This window comes from Triticum dicoccoides, chromosome 7A (assembly GCF_002162155.2).
Source record: "Triticum dicoccoides isolate Atlit2015 ecotype Zavitan chromosome 7A, WEW_v2.0, whole genome shotgun sequence".
NCBI lineage: Eukaryota > Viridiplantae > Streptophyta > Magnoliopsida > Poales > Poaceae > Triticum > Triticum dicoccoides.
The window spans coordinates 663,796,850-663,814,619 of record NC_041392.1 but is presented as its reverse complement, the minus strand read 5'-3'; the positions used below and the strand labels follow the sequence as shown (position 1 = coordinate 663,814,619).

The following is a 17,770-nucleotide window of genomic DNA, read 5'->3' as shown; positions in this document are numbered from 1 at the left end:
ATGCCAGTGCTCGCGCTCCCGAACTTCGACAAGTGTTCTCGACCGAGACGGGCACGTGCGACACGGGAGTAGGCGTGGTGCTGGTCCAGGGAGGCCACCCGGTCGCCTACTTCAGCAAGGCCCTGGGAGTGCACAACCAGCAACTATCGATGTACGAGAAGGAGTTTCTGGCCGTGATGATGGCGATCGACAAATGGCGGCCGTACCTGCAGCGTGGCCCCTTCGACATCCTCACGGACCACAAGTCCCTCTGCAACCTGGGCGAACAGCACCTGGAGACCGAGCTGCAACGCAAGGCCATGGCGAAATTGGTGGGACTGCAATTCAGGTTTCAGTACAAGCGGGGACTGGACAACGGAGCGGCCGATGCCTTGTCGCGCGTCGGCAAGCAGCTCGACCTGGCCGTGCTTTCAACGTGCCAGCTGGCCTGGATACAGGAAGTGCTCATCTCCTACTCCACGGACCCGGATGCACAAGATCGCCTTCAGAAGCTCTCCCTGGCCAGCCCGGACGACGACGGCTACGAGCTGCATCGCGGTGTCATTCGATCGGTGCCAACGCCGCGCTCCGCACTAAGCTCATCGCCGCGCTCCACAACAGCGCGGTGGGCGGCCACTCCGGTGCCACGGCGACGTACCAGCGCGTGCGCAAGCATTTCGAGTGGCGCGGTCTCAAGCGCGACGTCGAGGAATTTGTGCGGCAGTGCGCAATCTGCCAGCAGGCGAAGCACGAGCACTGCAAGCCGACAGGACTCCTGGCACCTCTTCTGGTGCTGACCGCGCTGTGGGAGGATCTCACGATGGATTTCATGGACGGGTTGCACGTGTGAGACGGCGCGGACACAATCATGGTGGTGGTGGACCGGTTCACCAAGTTCGCCCATTTCGTTCCCCTGCGCCACCCGTTCCATGCACCGCAAGTGGCGAAGGCATTCTGGGACAATGTAGTGAAGCTCCACGGCATCCCTGCTTCGATCGTCTCCGACCGTGACAAGGTGTTCACCAGTAACCTATGGAAGCAACTGTTCGCCGGCGTGGGCACCAAATTTCTCTACTCCACCGCGTACCATCCGCAGACGGACGGCCAGAGCGAGCGCGTGAACCAGTGCATGGAGATGTATCTCCGGTGCATGGTGCACGACGCGCCGCGTCAGTGGGTCGTTGACTGCCCATGGCTGAGTTATGGTACAACTCTATGTTCCACGCCTTGCTCAACTGCACTCCCTTCAAGGCGCTCTACGGGAGGGAGGCCAACCTAGGGGCAATGCCGGCCTGGCCAGCGGACGAGCACGCGGCGAAGACATGGACTGGGCGGCGCACACAGAGCACATCCGCGCCCAGCTGGAGCACGCTCAGCGCTGTTTCAAGAAGCAGGCCGATCGCAACCGCAAGGAGCACCAGTTCCACGTCGACGAGCAAGTGCTGTTGAAGCTGCAGCCCTACGTGCAGCGCTCGGTCATCAGCCGGCCTTGCGCCAAGCTCGCCTTCAAATTCTTCAGCCCGTACACTGTCCTTGAGAAGATCGGTCTCATGGCGTACAAGCTGGACCTGCTGCCCGTGAGTCAGGTGCACCCTGTCTTCCACATATCCCAGCTCAAGCCATCCACGCCGGACTACACGCCGGTGTACGCAGAGCTGCCGCGCGTGCTGGACCTCTTCGTGTCGTCGGCAGCACCAACGCAGCTGCTGGAACGACGCATGATGAAGCGCGGGAATGCTGCCATCATGCAGGTCAAGGTGCGATGGGGCGAGGGCTCGCCGGCCGCCACCACATGGGAAGATTATGAGGTTCTCCGGCAGCGTTTTCCTTCAACAGCCATTTGGAAGGACTCGGGGGCAAGTTCCCAGAAAGAAGCTCAGTCTTAAGGGGGAGAGAATGTCACACACCTGGCCACTTGGCATGTGTGACTTGGCAACCCTGCGGGAGGGACCCACCGGCGTGTGCGTGTGTGAGTCGCGTGAGCTTATAAGCTGGCCGCCTGTGGCTGTTGTGGTGTGTGTGATGTAACCAGCTCAACCTCTCACCCAATCCTTCCTCTGGAAGTAAGGTTCTTATTCCTCTCCAAGTCTCTCTCTCACGCTGCCCTCACCCCTCTCGATCCCCTTCTCCCCTCGTTCGTTACAGTTATCTGTATCAGGCCCATGAGGAAAGATGATTCTAGGCAAATTTTGATGCAACAGACCTGTACATGCGGACATTAGATGTGGGCAAGTAAATCAGCGATTTGCTAAATTGGTGGAACTTCCGTTTCCCTCGCGTAGGTCCGCGCATGACGATATTAGCGATCGGCCTGGCCACATATCACGCACGACAACTCAAGTCCCCAAGTACGAGCGCGACCCTGCCGCCGACACAGCCTCCTCCCGCAGAGCCCTCCCTCGATGCTTCCTCCTCCAATGGCGGATCGAGTACTTTCATGTTCATCACCATAGAAAGGAGTAACAATACCACCGGCCCTGGCAGGCAGTTTTGAACTACAGATTGATCAGGTTAGCATCTTCCTGATGCATCATCCAACCGAGCTAGCTAGATTGATATATGATTTGTTTGTGGCAGAATTAGGAGATCTAGTGAATTAGCGGAGACGAGTAGGATGTCCTTCTGACTAATTTTTGTATGGCAATCCTTCTGACTAATTAATCTGGTTATGTTGGGTATGGATGCATGATAGACGAGGGCAGTGGATGTCTAGACTCCATGGAATAATGATGATAGCCAAGCTAAAATTAATTGGAGGATTCATGGTCGATTCAATATAATTAGGTGGCAAAATTTATTTTTAGTGTTGCAAATTATAAACTTATCTCACCTGCGCGGAGATCTAGTGAATTAGCGGAGACGAGTAAGATGTCCTTCTGACTAATTTTTGTATGGCAATCCTTCTGACTAATTAATTTGGTTGTGTTGGGTATGGATGAAAGACGAGGGCAGTGGATGTCTAGACTCCATGGAATAATGATGATAGCCAAGCTAAAATTAATTGGAGGATATATTCATGGTCGATTCAATATAATTAGGTGGCAAAATTTATTTTTAGTGTTGCAAATTATAAAGTTATCTCACCTGCGCGGAGAAGTTCAATTTACTTTTGTTTGCCAAAATATGATGAAATATACAATGGATGGCGTCGATGGCGGAGGACCTGCCAAGGCTCGCGTAGGTGGAGGTCGTCGTTTGGCGTCGATGGCGGAGGACTTGCCAAGGTTGACACCTTAATCTACTCTGAAAATGGACCAGTGGAAAATGGCGACGACGACACATGTGAGTGCGCCGGATCGGTTTGTGCCTCGGACCTCACAGATGGCTCGGTCGGGGTCTCCGGTTTTAGATGTTAGGCTTAGATGAGAGGTCTGGGTATATGGCCCAGCTTGCACCCCTTCATCATATGGATAGGAGTAGCGGTAGATGTTGCCAAGATGGTGATTTCAGACATATTGTTGTTCTACTTTGTAAGGTCCTCGAAAATAATTAATAAAATGGCCGTATGCATCTTCGAGATGCACAGGCCGGGGTCATCCTTCTTTTTTTCATAAAAAAAACATATGCATGCTTGTGCAATCGTACGTGCTCCTTATGTATCCACAAGGATTTTTTATTCCTCCCAAAAAGAACCCAAAATTTTCATCTAGCTAGATTAATCGTGAAAATAAAAAGTATAAGTCATTTACGAGCCTAATTAAGATATATATACTCACCCACACAGGGCCACAAAATACACGCACAAAAAACTAATTAAGCACGGGAGCAACACCTAACATGGCAGAATTTCTGACTTCTTACGATCTTCATCGGATCCATGAAGACCTCTTGTAGATGGAGCAATCGCTAGATGGGCGAGGAACCTCTCCGGTGACCTCACGATCGAGGGCCATCAACAAGAGTTTTTCTTTCCTCCCGGAAAACCAGAAGTTTCCGTCTGGATGGATGGATCGATCGATCGAAATAACAAGAAGGCATTTACGAACAAGCACGGGACCAATAATAAGTACTCGTAGAATTTCTGATAAATTTCCAGGTGGATAGTTGCGCTACAACGAAACTGGAAGAGAAGAAAATTAAACGACAGCTCAAAGATAAATCTCGGACGGCACAATCCTAGTTAATCGCTGCATCTTGCACGGCCGCGGAGATGGATGGATCCCCGCCGTCGCCAACGTGATTAACGTCTGATCCGATATCCTCTGCGCGAGGAACCGGTCCAGCGACCACAGGAGCGACGGGGACTTTCCCCCTGACAGCTCCCTTCTCCACCTCCAGACATATCTTGGCCCAGCGTTCGAGCGCCCTCGCCTTCTCCTCGGCCCCCCAAGCACCGCGAGCTTCTCCTTCCAAGCCGAGGGCGTCGGCGGCCAGAGTGGCAGCCTTCTCCAGCACCTCGGTGCTTTTCAGCGTGAACTCCATCGTGAACTCGGCAGGAATCTGGATAGATAGGAGGGAGAGAGGAAGAGCGAGGTAGGGGATTGGTCGATGGAGAGTGAGGGAGAATATGGGGGAGAAAGGATGGCGCTCCCAACGGCTCCTGTACGGACAGGCGTTGCGAGCGTCTCTGGCGATGGTGGCGTCGGTGGCGGTGTCTCGGCACAGGGCGGCGGTGCTCAGGCCCCGGCGGAGGACCCGGCGGCTGGCTGGGCGGCGGCTCGCGCCCCAGTCCCCAGGCGGACGGCTGCGCCCCCCCTGGGCGCCGCCGGGTGGTCGGGAAGCCGCTTTTGGGCGTTGGCGGAGGATGATTCGGACAGCGACGAGGAGGCGGAGTTAGGCGACGCGGTGGCGCTGGGGGCAGGTGGCCGTCCGGCTTGCTCCCTTGGCGACTTCGTGGCGCGGGCAGAGGAGCTCGGGGGCTCCCTCAAGGCCGGGCGCCGTCGTGCGTTTGCGCCCGGGGGCCGTGGCCCGCGGCGGGTCGTTGCGGCTGCGCCCAGAGCGGCTCGCTCGGTGTGGCGTCGTGAGGGTCGCGACAACCTTGCTGCGCCAGACGCGGGGCTGCTCCTGCAGCTCGCGGCAGACCAGCTGAGCCCGGCGCCGGCGTCCCCCATGGCGGCGCCGGCGGCGCGGATGACGCTGGGCGTGGTCAACCCTAGGGCTGGGGCGGACCAGCCAGCGGTCCAGTCGGGCCAGCCCACACGGGTGGTGGACGGCCCAAATGCGGTGGTGACGCGGGCTAGGGCCCAGTCCCCTGACGCGCGCGTGGAGCAGGGAAACGTTCCTGCCCCCAGGACCCAGCCCGACCCACAGGGGGCGATCCAGCCCAACCAGCCCAGCCCAGAGAGGGCATATAAATGGCTCTGGATCCCCCGCGGAACCCTAAATCCCTCGCTAGGTTTTCCAGCCACCGCTGCGGAGGTGCGGCGCTTCGGTCCTCTCGCCCGATTCCTCTCATCCACTCCACTCCCCTCCCCACTGCGGCGCACCTTTGCTGAAGTAGTGGCGATGGGCTCCAAGCAAGATCGCCGGGGGAAAAGCCTCCCATGGAGCAGCCGCGGGACCGCAACCGTGGTCGCGCCGCCGACGAGGGGGGCTGGGGACCACCGCCTGCGTGGTGGCTCAAGGAACAGGAAAGGAAGGCAAAGAAGAAGGCGGAGCACAAGCAGCGCGGCCTCGAGCTCAAGCGCAAGGGGATGCAACCAGCGCCGGGCGGCGACCGGGGCGGCGACTCCCACGCGAAGAAGAAATAGAAGCCTGCGGGGGCGGCGGCCTCCAAGCTGCCCCTCCCGCCCAGAGCTGAGGTGTCGGGCTCATCCAAGGGCACGGAGGCGGAGCCAATCCCGATCGAGGAGGCCGACGGACCTGAATGCTTCCGATGCGGGCGCACGGGCCATTTTCAGAACTTTTGCACCTTCAAGCCTCTGTGCGTGGTGTGCACCAAGGAGGGGCACACGTCTGCGCAGTGCCCGACCCCGGGCAAGCCTCTGCTCCTCCAAACCATGGGACACGCCATCTCCGGCGAGGGTTTCTTCTGCCTCCAGTACCCGGATGATTCGCGGGAGGAGCCGCAGATCCAGCTGGGGGCCAACGCGGCTGTGCTCTCCATGCCTTCTGGCGCGCTCACCCAAGAGATTCTACAAGTGGAGCTGCCACACCTCTTCGACGGCGAATGGGACTGGCAGATCTCCGTAATGGAGGGAGGGGCGTTCTCGGTGGTCTTCCCAGATCCGGTGATGCTCCGGATGGCAACCAGGAGCGGCAAGCTGTTCCTCTCCCTCAACAACCTCATGGTGGACATCCGCGACGCGGTCCTCGAAGCCCCCAAAGGAATGGCGATGCCAGAGGTGTGGGTCAAGCTGGGAGGAATCCCTCCCAAGCACCGACGTTCCGACCTGCTCTTGGCGGCCACCGTCATGCTTGGCCGTCCCCTGCTGGTGGATGAGGAGTCCCTCACTCGTCCGGGGCCAGTCCGTATGCGTTTCGCATGCCGCACCCCCCGCAAGCTGCGTGGTCTGGTCCAGATCTGGTTCAATGGCGAGGGCTTCAACATCACCATCGAGCCCGAACTTCCCCCGGAGCAACTCACAGCACCTGCCCTGCCTTCTCCACACCCGCCTTCTCCAACTGACCAAGACAGGGGTGGGGAGGGGCCCGACGACAATCTGGGCGGCGACAAGGAGGCGGATGCAAGCATGGAGGATGATTCCATCGATACGACGTCTTGGGAGAAGCTGGGCATCTCTGACAAGGGCGGGGCGACAACCAGGGCGCCGATGCCTCCGATGGAGCCGCCGCTGACAGGGGGGTCCATGGAGCTGGATCTCCCCATCCCCAACCAGTATGGCTCCAACCTGGGCTCGGTCATGTCCCCCCCGGTGCGGGCGGTGGCGGAGCCTGGTGCGGGCCAGATGGTGGAACCGCTGGGGGAGGCGCGCACTCCTATTGCGGTGTCCATGGAGTCGCAGCCGCTTGCCTCACGCTCTCCATCCCAAGGGGGGCGCAGCTCCAACAAGCTCGGGGCGGTGAAGCAGCTCAAGAAGGTGGCCGTGCGCAAGGTTAGCGCGGAGGCCGTTCGTGTGGCGGAGCTCCAGGGTGCGCCGGTGACCCCCCGGCAGGCGGTGATGGCGCTGGCTGTGCCCACCTCCGCTCCGACCACGCTGGAGGCGGACAAGACGGTGCATGTCCCGAAGGCCAAGCGTACCAAGACCGTCGTGGACGGGCAGGTAGCTCATGTGCGGGTCAGCGCGCGGGCTAAGGGCGCTAAAGGAAACATGCCTTCGCTCCAACGCGCCCAACTCCTCCAAGCACAGAAGAACCTGGAAACCTCAGGTAATCCATTGCCCCGTTTCTCGATTTTGGATTGTTTCTCCGACGAGCACCTAGGCGAGGTGTTGGTGGAGAGTGGAGTTGAACCAATCGGGGAGGGCAGGGTTAGCGAGCTAATCTCGCTGGTGCGCGCTAAGGAACTGGCTCAGGCGGCACTCGCAGCGGCGGCTGCTCAACACGCGGAGCATATGGCTCTCGAGGAGGATCCCTCGACGTCGCTAAGTCTCCGGCCCGAAGGGGAGACAGCAACAGGGGTTGCTGCTCCTCCCTCGCCTCGCTGCGGCAAGGCGAGGCGTGTGGCCAAGGCGATCACCTCTAGGGGGATCCGCCTGCGAAACCGCGTCATCTAGATGCGGATGCTCATTTGGAACATCCGTGGCTTCGGCCACTCGGGGCGGCGCACCCAACTCCGCGACTACATCAGGAAAGAAGGGATTGATATAGTAGGGCTCCAGGAAACCATTAAAACTGATTTTCGTCACCAAGACCTCGTAGCCATAGACCCTTTGGAGCGTTTCATTTGGCAACATAGCCCGGCTATTGGGCATTCGGGTGGCATGCTGCTTGGCTTTTGCAGTGCCATATATGAGGTGCTGTCCTGGGAGGTAGGCACCTCCTTCATTGCAGCCAATATTCGCGTGAGAGCTTCTCTACGCGAGCTCGTGATCCTGCAAATCTATGGACCAGCAGATCACTCACGTTCGGCAGAGTTTCTGGGAGAACTCGAAGCCAAGGTGCTGGCAGTTGCCGCATCCCAGGTCCCGCTCCTAGTGGGTGGTGATTTTAACCTCATCCGATCGAACGCGGACAAAAACAATGACAACATCAACTGGTCAAGGGTGACCATGTTCAACAGCGCAATTGCGTCAATGTCACTTAGGGAAGTGGCAAGAACGGGGGCAAGATACACTTGGACCAACAAACAACTAGCCCCGGTGAGATCCGTCTTGGATCGCGCCTTCATGTCTCCGGAATGGGAAGTGGTGTTCCCATTATGCTCGCTCCTTGCTGAAACAAGGATCGGCTCGGACCATGTTCCACTCATCCTATCTTCAGGGGAAGATAAGGTACGTCGCAGCCCGCGTTTCTTTTTCGAAACAGCGTGGTTCGAGGCTCCTGATTTCGACAACATCTTTCGGGAAAGATGGTTGAGAAGTGTTCAAGCCACGGGCCAGTAGCGCGGCCCTATGGAGTTTTGGACAGCGGTGGGGGGACGCTTGCGTGCAAGCCTCAAGGGATGGGGCGCGAATCAGGGACGAGACGAGAAAGTTTTGAGGGCGAAACTTCTCGATGAGATCGCAATCCTCGACACTCAAGCAGACTCGCGCCCATTCTCGGAGCATGAATGGGCGCATCGATACGCCTTGGAAGGGCAAGTCGAGGAGTTGCTCCGATCCGAGGAGGAATACTGGAGGCGCCGAGGAGGACTTAAGTGGATGCTCAAGGGAGATGCGAACACTGGCTACTTCCACGCGTACGCGAATGGACGTCGCAGGAAATGCCTAATCCTGAGGCTGCAGACGGAGCAGGGGCTCCTTCTCCAGCAACCAGCGATTAGCAAACACATCTACGACTTTTACATAAGCCTGATGGGGACCGACGAGCCTCAGCGCGCCAGGCTGAGAGAGGACGCCTGGCTGCCAGCTCAAAAGGTCTTGGAGTCGTAGAACGAAGAGCTGGGGCTCGCGTTTCTCCCCAAGGAGATTGACGAGGCTCTCCAAAGCATGAAAACTGACACGGCACCGGGGCCTGATGGGTGGCCGGTGGCGATGTTTAAACACTTTTGGCCACTGTTGCGCGAACCCATCTTCGCGTTGTGCAATGGCTTCATGCGCGGTTTTGTGGACATTGCTAGGTTAAACTTCGGAGTGCTCTCCCTAATTCCGAAAGTACCGGGTGCGGATAATATCCGCCAGTACAGACCAATAGCGCTCATTAATGTGCCCTTCAAAATTTGCGCCAAGGTTTGTGCCACGCGGCTTACTCCGATCGCACACCGCACAATTAGCCGTTCCCAATCTGCCTTTATCCGCGGTAGGAACATTTTGGAGGGACCATTAGCGTTGCAAGAGACCCTCCACGAACTTAGGCGCACGCGCGAACCGGTGATTTTACTTAAATTAGACTTCGAAAAAGCTTACGACCGCGTCAACTGGGATTTCCTCAGACAAATCCTATTGACCCGAGGCTTCTCGCCGGTGTGGGTGCACAGAATCATGCAGTTGGTCTCGGGGGGCCAAACTGCGGTCTCGGTGAACGGAGAGGTAGGGCACTTCTTCCGGAACAAGCGCGGCCTTCGCCAGGGTGATCCCATTTCACCGCTCTTGTTCAACTTCGTGGCAGATGCACTGGCGACCTTGCTCCGGAAAGCAACGGAAGCAGGCCACATCAAAGGGGTGTTGGGGCACCTCATCCCAGGGGGGATATCGCACCTGCAATACGCTGACGACACGCTACTGCTGTTCCAACCGGACCTGCACAGCGTGGCCACGATCAAAGCCCTGTTGAATAGCTTTGAGCTTATGTCGGGGCTCAAGATCAACTTCCACAAATGCAAAGTGATGCCCATGGGACTCGAGCCGTCCGACAGTAGGCGTATCGCAGACCAGCTCAATTGCAAACTCGGCAAACTCCCGTTTACTTACCTTGGGCTCCCGTTGGATGCCAAACGCATCACGATAGATGGCTGGGCGCCACTCTGGACCAAGGTAGGTGGGTGGGTTTGTCCGTGGAGGGGGAAGTTCCTCTCTTCTGCAGCCCGGCTAGTGCTCACAAACGCGAGCCTGTCCTCGCTGCCGCAGTTTGCAATGGGGCTGTTCCTCTTGGCTGAAGGGGTACACGCCAAGATGGACACTCCAAGGTCCCGTTTCTTTTGGGAAGGTGCGGGACCCAAACGCAAGTACCATATGGTCAGATGGGACTTGGTGTGCAGACCCAAGGACCTAGGGGGGCTAGGGATCACAAACACACGGATCCTCAACATTGCACTCATGTGCAAATGGATCTGGAAGCTGTCGCAGGGGGCGACCGGTCTGTGAGTGGACATGTTGCGCAATAAATATTTCCCCAACGGGAACTTTTTCGAAGGCAGGACGCGGGGCTCTCCCTTCTGGAACGACCTCCAAGCGGTGCGCCCGGCCTTCGCCCTTGGCGCCAAGTTCGTCGTAGGGGACGGGCGCTCGGCCCGCTTCTGGCTTGACCTATGGCTGGGAGCGAACCCCCTTTGGGTCCAATTTCAGGACTTGTATGCCCTGGCGGTCAACCCGGAGATGACGGTAGCGACGGCCCTAGCCTCGAACCCACCCGCGATCCACTTTCGTCGAGAGCTAACGGGCCTTGAACAAGAACGCTTTGAGGAGCTGCTGGGCCTAACTCAATCGGCGACGCTGTCCACTTCCGCGGACACGGTCACTTGGGCTCTCACCACGTCCGGAAAGTTCACGGTCAAATCCCTCTACCGCAGGCTATGCCAAGTTCAGGGACCGGCATTCCCAATGCTGACCGGTTTGTGGAACGCCCGTATTCCGCTTAAAGTCAAGGTGTTCTTCTGGCAACTTTTCCGCAATAGACTTCCCACTTCGGCCAATGTTGCAAAGCGCAACGGCCCGTCTTCCGGCTTATGTGCCATTTGTAATACCATGGAAGATGCGAACCATGTGTTTTTCCGCTGCCCCCTAGCGCGCTTTGCCTGGAGCGCAGTCCGAGCTGCCACCAATACCAATTGGGACCCGCGATCGGCCGCTGACCTAGCGGCCATAGTTGCGTCGACGATGGGTGGCAGTAAACGTGTCCTTTGGAGTTGCCTCGGTGCCCTAGCCTGGGCAATGTGGCTTACAAGGAACAAAATTGCCATCGAGGGAATCTTCCCATCACACCCTGCTAATATTCTTTACAAATGCAACATTCTTATGCAGCAGTGGAGTCCGTTGGCGAAGCACAAGGATGCTGACAAGATGAAGCAAGCTCAAGATCGTCTTCGCCAAGTCTACGTTTTGGCCAGGGAGCCGCCAGCCGCTTCTACGATGTGAAGTGGTTTCTTTTGTCTTGCGAGCGAGCCTGCGTGCTCTATGCTCTTTGGTCTTTGGCCTGTAATAGACTCGCTTTGCTCACTTTTGGCCTCTGGCCTGCCTGCGACCTTGATGTGCTCTCGCGCCAGCGTAACCTGAGCCTCCGCGCTCGTGACCTTGCTGTGCTTCGTGCCAGCGGAACCCGAGCCTCCGCGCTCGTGACGTTTGTCCTAGTCCTCGTCTGTAAACGCTGCCTAAGTTTGTGGGCTTTATTAAGTTAAAGCCGGACGCTCCTAGCGTCTCCGTTCTAAAAAAGGGAGAATATGGGGGTGGAGCTGGATTTTATAGAACTCTGAAGATCCAGAGGTTGGAGAAAATAGTGTGCAGTAGGTTTTTGCGGCTTGCCGAAAAAGGATTTTCCCCGCTTTGTATACAAAGCAATCAACCGATACATCTAACGATAGGTGCTGAGACGGAAGCAGCACAGTCACGCCCAAAAGAAAAGAAAAAGAAAACAAGAGAAATTAATGCCAACAATGGTGGGTCGACAAAAAACGAAAAAGCCTCGTGGCCGCTGCACCCACCGGAGATCGTCCACCAAGCTCCGAGCCTCCGAAGCGTCGGTACCAATCAACACCTCCAAGAAGAGACGCGACGAGGACAACGCTGCTGTCAAGGGTTTCCCCCGGTACGCTGTGAGGAGAGAGGAAGGGTAGCCCTGACGCCCTTCAGGAAGGTCAGGCGGTACCCACAAGCGCCACCGCGTCAGTGTCGGCCAAGCCAACAAGGATTTCTCCCGATCCCAACCTCCATCTCAGGCACTCCAGAGCTCGCCACCAAACAGATCCTCACCCTGCGTCAACCCGGTCATGAAGCTTCTCACGCCGTCTCACCATGACACCGTGAAGCGTGGTCGCACAAAGAAGGAGAGGAGCTGGGACTAGGGCAGCAGTACCATCGGCACGCGGGAGGGCCCCACCTCCACCGCCGAAGACGGTAGCTGACCGGACGCAATAGCAGGGACATATCGGGCCCGTGGTCGCACAGGCCCGGCCGGGATCTCCGAGGCCCATCAAGTTCCCGCCTTCGCGCTGTAGCCAGCACGCCGTCGATGCCGCCGCCCCTGTCCAAGCCGCTCCCCTGCCTCCCTGCACAGAGCGCCGCCAAGTGGAAGCACCACCACCACGCGCGCCGCCAGCCACCACCACCAGGTCGCCTGACCGCCACCGGCCGAGCCGCACCACCACCGCACGCTCGCGGCGGAGAGGAACCAACGCAGCCGCCGGGGGCCCAAAGCCGGACCCCAGCCGCCGCCCACGCCGCCTGCAGCCCGCGCCGCCTGCCGGACGGATCCGGCCGCCATGGCGAGGCGCACACCACCGGGCAGCCGGCCACGCCACGCCACGCCCGCCAGGAGGCGCGCGCCGCCACGCCGCGGTACCCCGCGTCTGCACCGTGCCCGCACCCGAAGAAGCGGCCCGCGCCGCCCCGTCGCGCCGGGAGAAGAACAGGCCCCGCCACCGCCAGCGCCGGCCCGACCGCGCCGCCAGGCGGCGGCAAGGGAGGAGGGAGGAAGAGGAGAGGAGGCTCGCGGCGAGCGGATTTGGAGGCCCTCGACGGCCGCCTCGCAGGTTGCGGCGCAGGGAGGGAAACCTAGTGGGGATAGCGTTTGTTAGAAGGAACAGAGGGATCTGTCGGTGTGTTGTTTCCTCTTTCGGGCACGTGATTAGTTCGCTCGTTCTGGCACGCCTCACTGTCGCCACCACCGTATCGGCTGGTTTTGGCAAGCTGGCAATGGCCATATCGCATGCCTTAATGGAGTCGTGTGCATGGATGTGCATGCGGATCACATAAAGGTGAGAGCACGTGTTGGTGCAACGTAAATGTACCACTTGTGTTTACTAGTAATAATGTACGTGCAATGCAAGTTTATATTAGGTAGGATATTAGTTGCACGTTATATTAGATAAGATATATCTGTTGCACGTTGGTATTTGGTAAGATATTAATTACATTTTCACGGGAATGATAGGATATTAATTACATGGCAGATTTCATGGGATAGCGTTGAGTCAAACGTGTTTATAACCAATGCAGTGATGCGTAATTAGAGGGTTAAACATGTTTGGTGCTCAATATTGAAGCAATTTGAACCGCTAGGTAACATGATTTGATGGTCGAGATGATTTAGATCTACCCATTTGGGTCTTTTTATATTGGTATAGATACTGTATTTGTTTGCCTGGTAACAACTGAATGTACCACTCGTGTTGGTGCAACGTAAAGCTTTTAAGGATTGTTTGCTTTCCACCCCTCGCCCCCCGCGTCACCTCCCGGGGCGGCTCGAGCGGAGCCTAATCCCACCGCCGCCACCTACCACCCCTTCTCTCCTCAACCCCTCGCCACCGCCGAATGACACGGCCGGGCTAAGCCCGCGCAGCGGACAACGGCGGCGGGGCTCTCCCGGCCCGTGACAGCGCGGTCCGTATGCCGGATTTGGGCGGCGGCCTTGGCTTTGTGGCGAAGGGCGGTGCGACGGCCGGGCCTGGTGACGCGCCAGTCTCCCCCATGGTAGCAGTCGGTGTGCGAGGGCGTGGCGCTCTGGTTGTCAACGTTGGTGGCTCCCCGGCTAGGTCTCCGGCTCCGTGACGGCCGGCCGATGGTGGTCCATGGGAGGGTTGGCCGCTGCCGGATCCAGCCCGGCATGGTCAGATTTGGCCGGCTAGCGGTGGTTTCTTCCTACGGCAATGCGTCCGCGTGGTGCTGTGGCTGCAGAGCAGCGTGGCGACCTCCTGTCCGTGAGGGTGGTTTTTCTTCGGGTGGTGCTCTCCGGATGCTGTGATGTGCTGGACTAGGTCAGTGTGAGACTTGCAACTTTCTCTTGTGAAGCTCGTTGGCCAAATTGGAGCTGCCATGTCCTTGATGCTTTGGTCGATTGTTTGGCGTAGTTGTGGCCAGGTCGTCCGCATGTGCCCCTTGTGGGGTTTGTATCTAGGTTTTTCCCCGCTTTTTCTTTAATTAACCGAGCAACTTTCTTTTTCTTAATCAATGAAAATGGCAAATCTTTTGCCTCGTTTTAGAAAAGAACAACTGCAGTGTTTTTTTTTCTGCTATCTCTTGTTTATTTTGTCGCACGTACCTTCACTAGAAGAGCAAAGCTCTTTCTTTGGATGCTAATCTCGCCCTACCCGTTCGATCACTCACATCTAGTACCCCCGCTGCGCAGTGGATCCAAGCACCTACCCCAGCTTGCCGCGCCGGGCGTGCGGTGCTTGCGCGCGTCTCTCCCTTGACGCAGTGTCGTCGGCTGTCTGCAGCTTCGCTACCCCACTACTGAAGCTCTCCAACGCACCATGGTTCCAACTTTTCCTGCCAGAAGTTTCAACACCCCTTCATAGCCTTTTGATCGACCGTCATAGCATCTGCTAGCTGCACCCATAGCTCCCGCCGCCCATGATTGTAGCCTGCATCACACCACTCGTCGCCTCGCGGGGACATCGGCGCTGCCAATCCTAGCACCATGTGCCCCTCTGGCTAAAGTCCCAACTATACCCCTTCGTTGGTTGTAACTTTGGTGTGGACTGTTCATAGCACTGCCATCGCTTCTCTCCCCTATCGCCTCCATCTCCGATGCGACGCCTGCTAGTGCAGCACTGCCGCCCGCTCACAAGCGCCCACCTCGAGTGTTTCTCTGAGGTCGGTGGATCACCACACATGTGTTGTTGTTTCCCCCGTGGCTCAGCTAGCAACACCCAGCATGCGTCCCTAGTAGTACCATAGGGCCCAACTCACGCGCAATGCAGGTGACGAGAGGCGGCTAGCCTGTAGCACAGGTAAGCCTCCCCCTCAGTGTTAAGAGTGTGTCTATGTCGTTGCTCACAGTAGGTGCTGACCAGTTCACCCTGACCAACCAATGAAGCAGATCGGAGGAATCTAAGGCATGCTGATCGCGGGATAGGAAACCCCGATGGGCATACCACTATAGAGAAGTCATTGGCCGGAGCAGCATAGGGAAGGTCGAGGTTGGCGACAACAGGGCATAATCAATATCGTGTCATGCACGTTGATTTGGGGGATAAAGTTGTGAGGAAAGAGATGTCCTATTGAGCGAATCCATATGGAAGGGATACGAAAGGAAGAGTGCTAGGATGTTGTTGGCAAGGACAACGAGAGAGATGTTGCACATGGTGGTGATCGATCGTTTGCTCGATCACCATACCTTTCCTTCCAAGATTTATGAAGTCAACACAGATGTGTTGCCATAGGCAAGATTATTTGTCTTCTCTCATAGAAGGAAAAGTCCACATTAATCTGCATACATGGCATCAAATCTAGGGTTTGATACCTAGTGTGTTGGAGGTATGCAAGTCCCTGTGATCATCAAGCCATATGTATGACACTAACGGGGAAGTGTTCCCTTCTTTGAGGAAACATCAAATACAACATAGATGCATTGTGGACAAGTCTTATAATGAAGAATAGCTTTGGTGTTTAGCCTTTCAAATGGAAACATCGATCCTAACTTTTGACCTTGTTTTCGACACCTGCTAGTTTAGCACCGCGGCCGTTCAGAACTGCCCACCCCAGGTGTCACTCCAGGGTTGCTGCTTCACCACACACAAGTTGTTGTTTGCCATGGTGGCTTAGTTGACAAAACACAACATGTATCCCTCGTAGTACCATACGGCCTAGCTCACGAGCAGCGTAGGCGGTGAGTGGCGGCTAGCTTGGAGCACCGTGAAAGAGTGTGTCCGCGTCGTTGCTCACAGTAGGGTGTCGACCAACTCACTCTGACCACAAATTGAAGCAGATGAAGAAAACCAAGGGATGGGGGTGGTGAGATATGAAACACAGACGGGCATATGGCTATGGAGGGAGGACGTTGGCCGGGGCAGCGTAGGGAATGTCAAGGTTAGGGACAACAAAGCAAAATTGAGTCAAGTGCGTTGATTTGGGGCAGATAGCCGTGGGGGAAGAGAAGTCCTATCGAGCGAAGGGATATGGAAGGAATAAGGAAGGGATAGCGCTAGGATGTTGTGAGCAAGGCCCATGAGAGATACCTTCCAAGATTTATGAAGTCAGCGTACATGTGCTGCCATAGGCGGGATTTTATTTGTCTTCTCACACTGAAGGAATAGTCCACATTAATATGACACACATGACATCAGATCTAGGGTTTGATACCTAGTGGGTTGGAGATACTCAAGTCCTTGCAATCATCTAGCCACATGGAATGACACTAATGGGGAAATGTTCCCCACTTTAACGAAACATCAAGTACAACATAGATGCAGTGTGGACAGGTCTTATGATGAAGATTAGCTTTGGTGTTTAGCCTTTCAAAGGGCAACAATCATCCTAACTTTTGACCTTGTTGGCGACGCGGGGACTCCAAATGATGTACAACTTGTATTCCATTAGCTAGCAGGAGATGCCGGTGCAGTGCCCTACAACAAAGATCAAAGGGAAACAAGCTCATCGATAGTCGTCAAGGTTATAGCCGTGTACGCAAGCTAAGTTCGACTCCATCCATAACCTATGAGACTAAGGCATTCTAGTGTAGGGTTTGTGTGAAGAGAGCTAGGATAATGGTGGTCTCTGGATCTGGGAAATTAAATGCATATGTATCTAGCGAAAAAATGTGTAGGTGCCATTTCCAACTTTGCACTGGAAAATATGTGCAAACTATTTAGGGCTTTTGTGTTGTTTTGGCTAGGAATGATGAATTTAAGACTTGGCTTGTAGGTAGTGGTGATTTTTGTAGTAGCGTTCCTAGGTAGGTGGGACGAGTGCAAGGACATGTAAGCAAACTTCAGCTTCCAGAAAAAGTTTGAGCTCTCAAAATTTCAAGTTCTATATTTGGAACTTTCATAATAATTTGAAGTTGTACATAGAAAAGGAAATGTTGGAAGAGAAAAGACATGTGGGTGCCCACGTGGGTGTCCCCGGACCCCACTGAGTTTCCGCGTAGGCATACTCCAGCCCATGGTCCCTCGGGCGCTCGCGACAGTTGGACGCTAGAGAGTTCTTTGGGGAAAATAAGATGATTTCGTGCTCGGCACGTCATTTGCCCTAAATACCTATATTGAACATATTGCATTGAGATTTTATCTAAATCAAAAATTCAATGTCTAAACATATGAAAACAAAAAGAGCATGAATCAATATAAACATTTGAAATGTTGCGGATCATATAATAGGCACAGCTCATGTATGCCTGGTGTGCACTTATAACTTCTACATGGCTAAAATGTGTCGGGAAGTGGGAAAAGGCACAGTTCATCGTGGCAAACTTTTTGGGAATCGAAGTATGCACACATGGTCGTTTGAGTCAGATCCAAGGAGAGTAATGCCCATCAAGAATTGAATGTAGACATATTTATCCACTTTCAACAAAAAAAAGGCATGATATCCTTGCTTCGTTAGATTTTGAATAACTGAGTTCGCTATCCGTGTGCGTCTACAAGAAAGTTTTCGCCTAGATGTGATGCATCGATCGAAATAAAAAGAAGTCATTT

General features: G+C 55.8%; 1 protein-coding gene across 1 annotated transcript; it reads right to left on the bottom strand.

The window, feature by feature from the left end:
- Window positions 1-4,095: 4,095 nt before the first annotated feature.
- LOC119334071 lies at window positions 4,096-4,401 on the bottom strand. Its single transcript, XM_037606734.1, has one exon. The coding sequence runs from the start codon at window positions 4,399-4,401 to the stop codon at window positions 4,096-4,098; it is 306 nt and encodes a 101-aa protein (XP_037462631.1).
- Window positions 4,402-17,770: the final 13,369 nt, after the last annotated feature.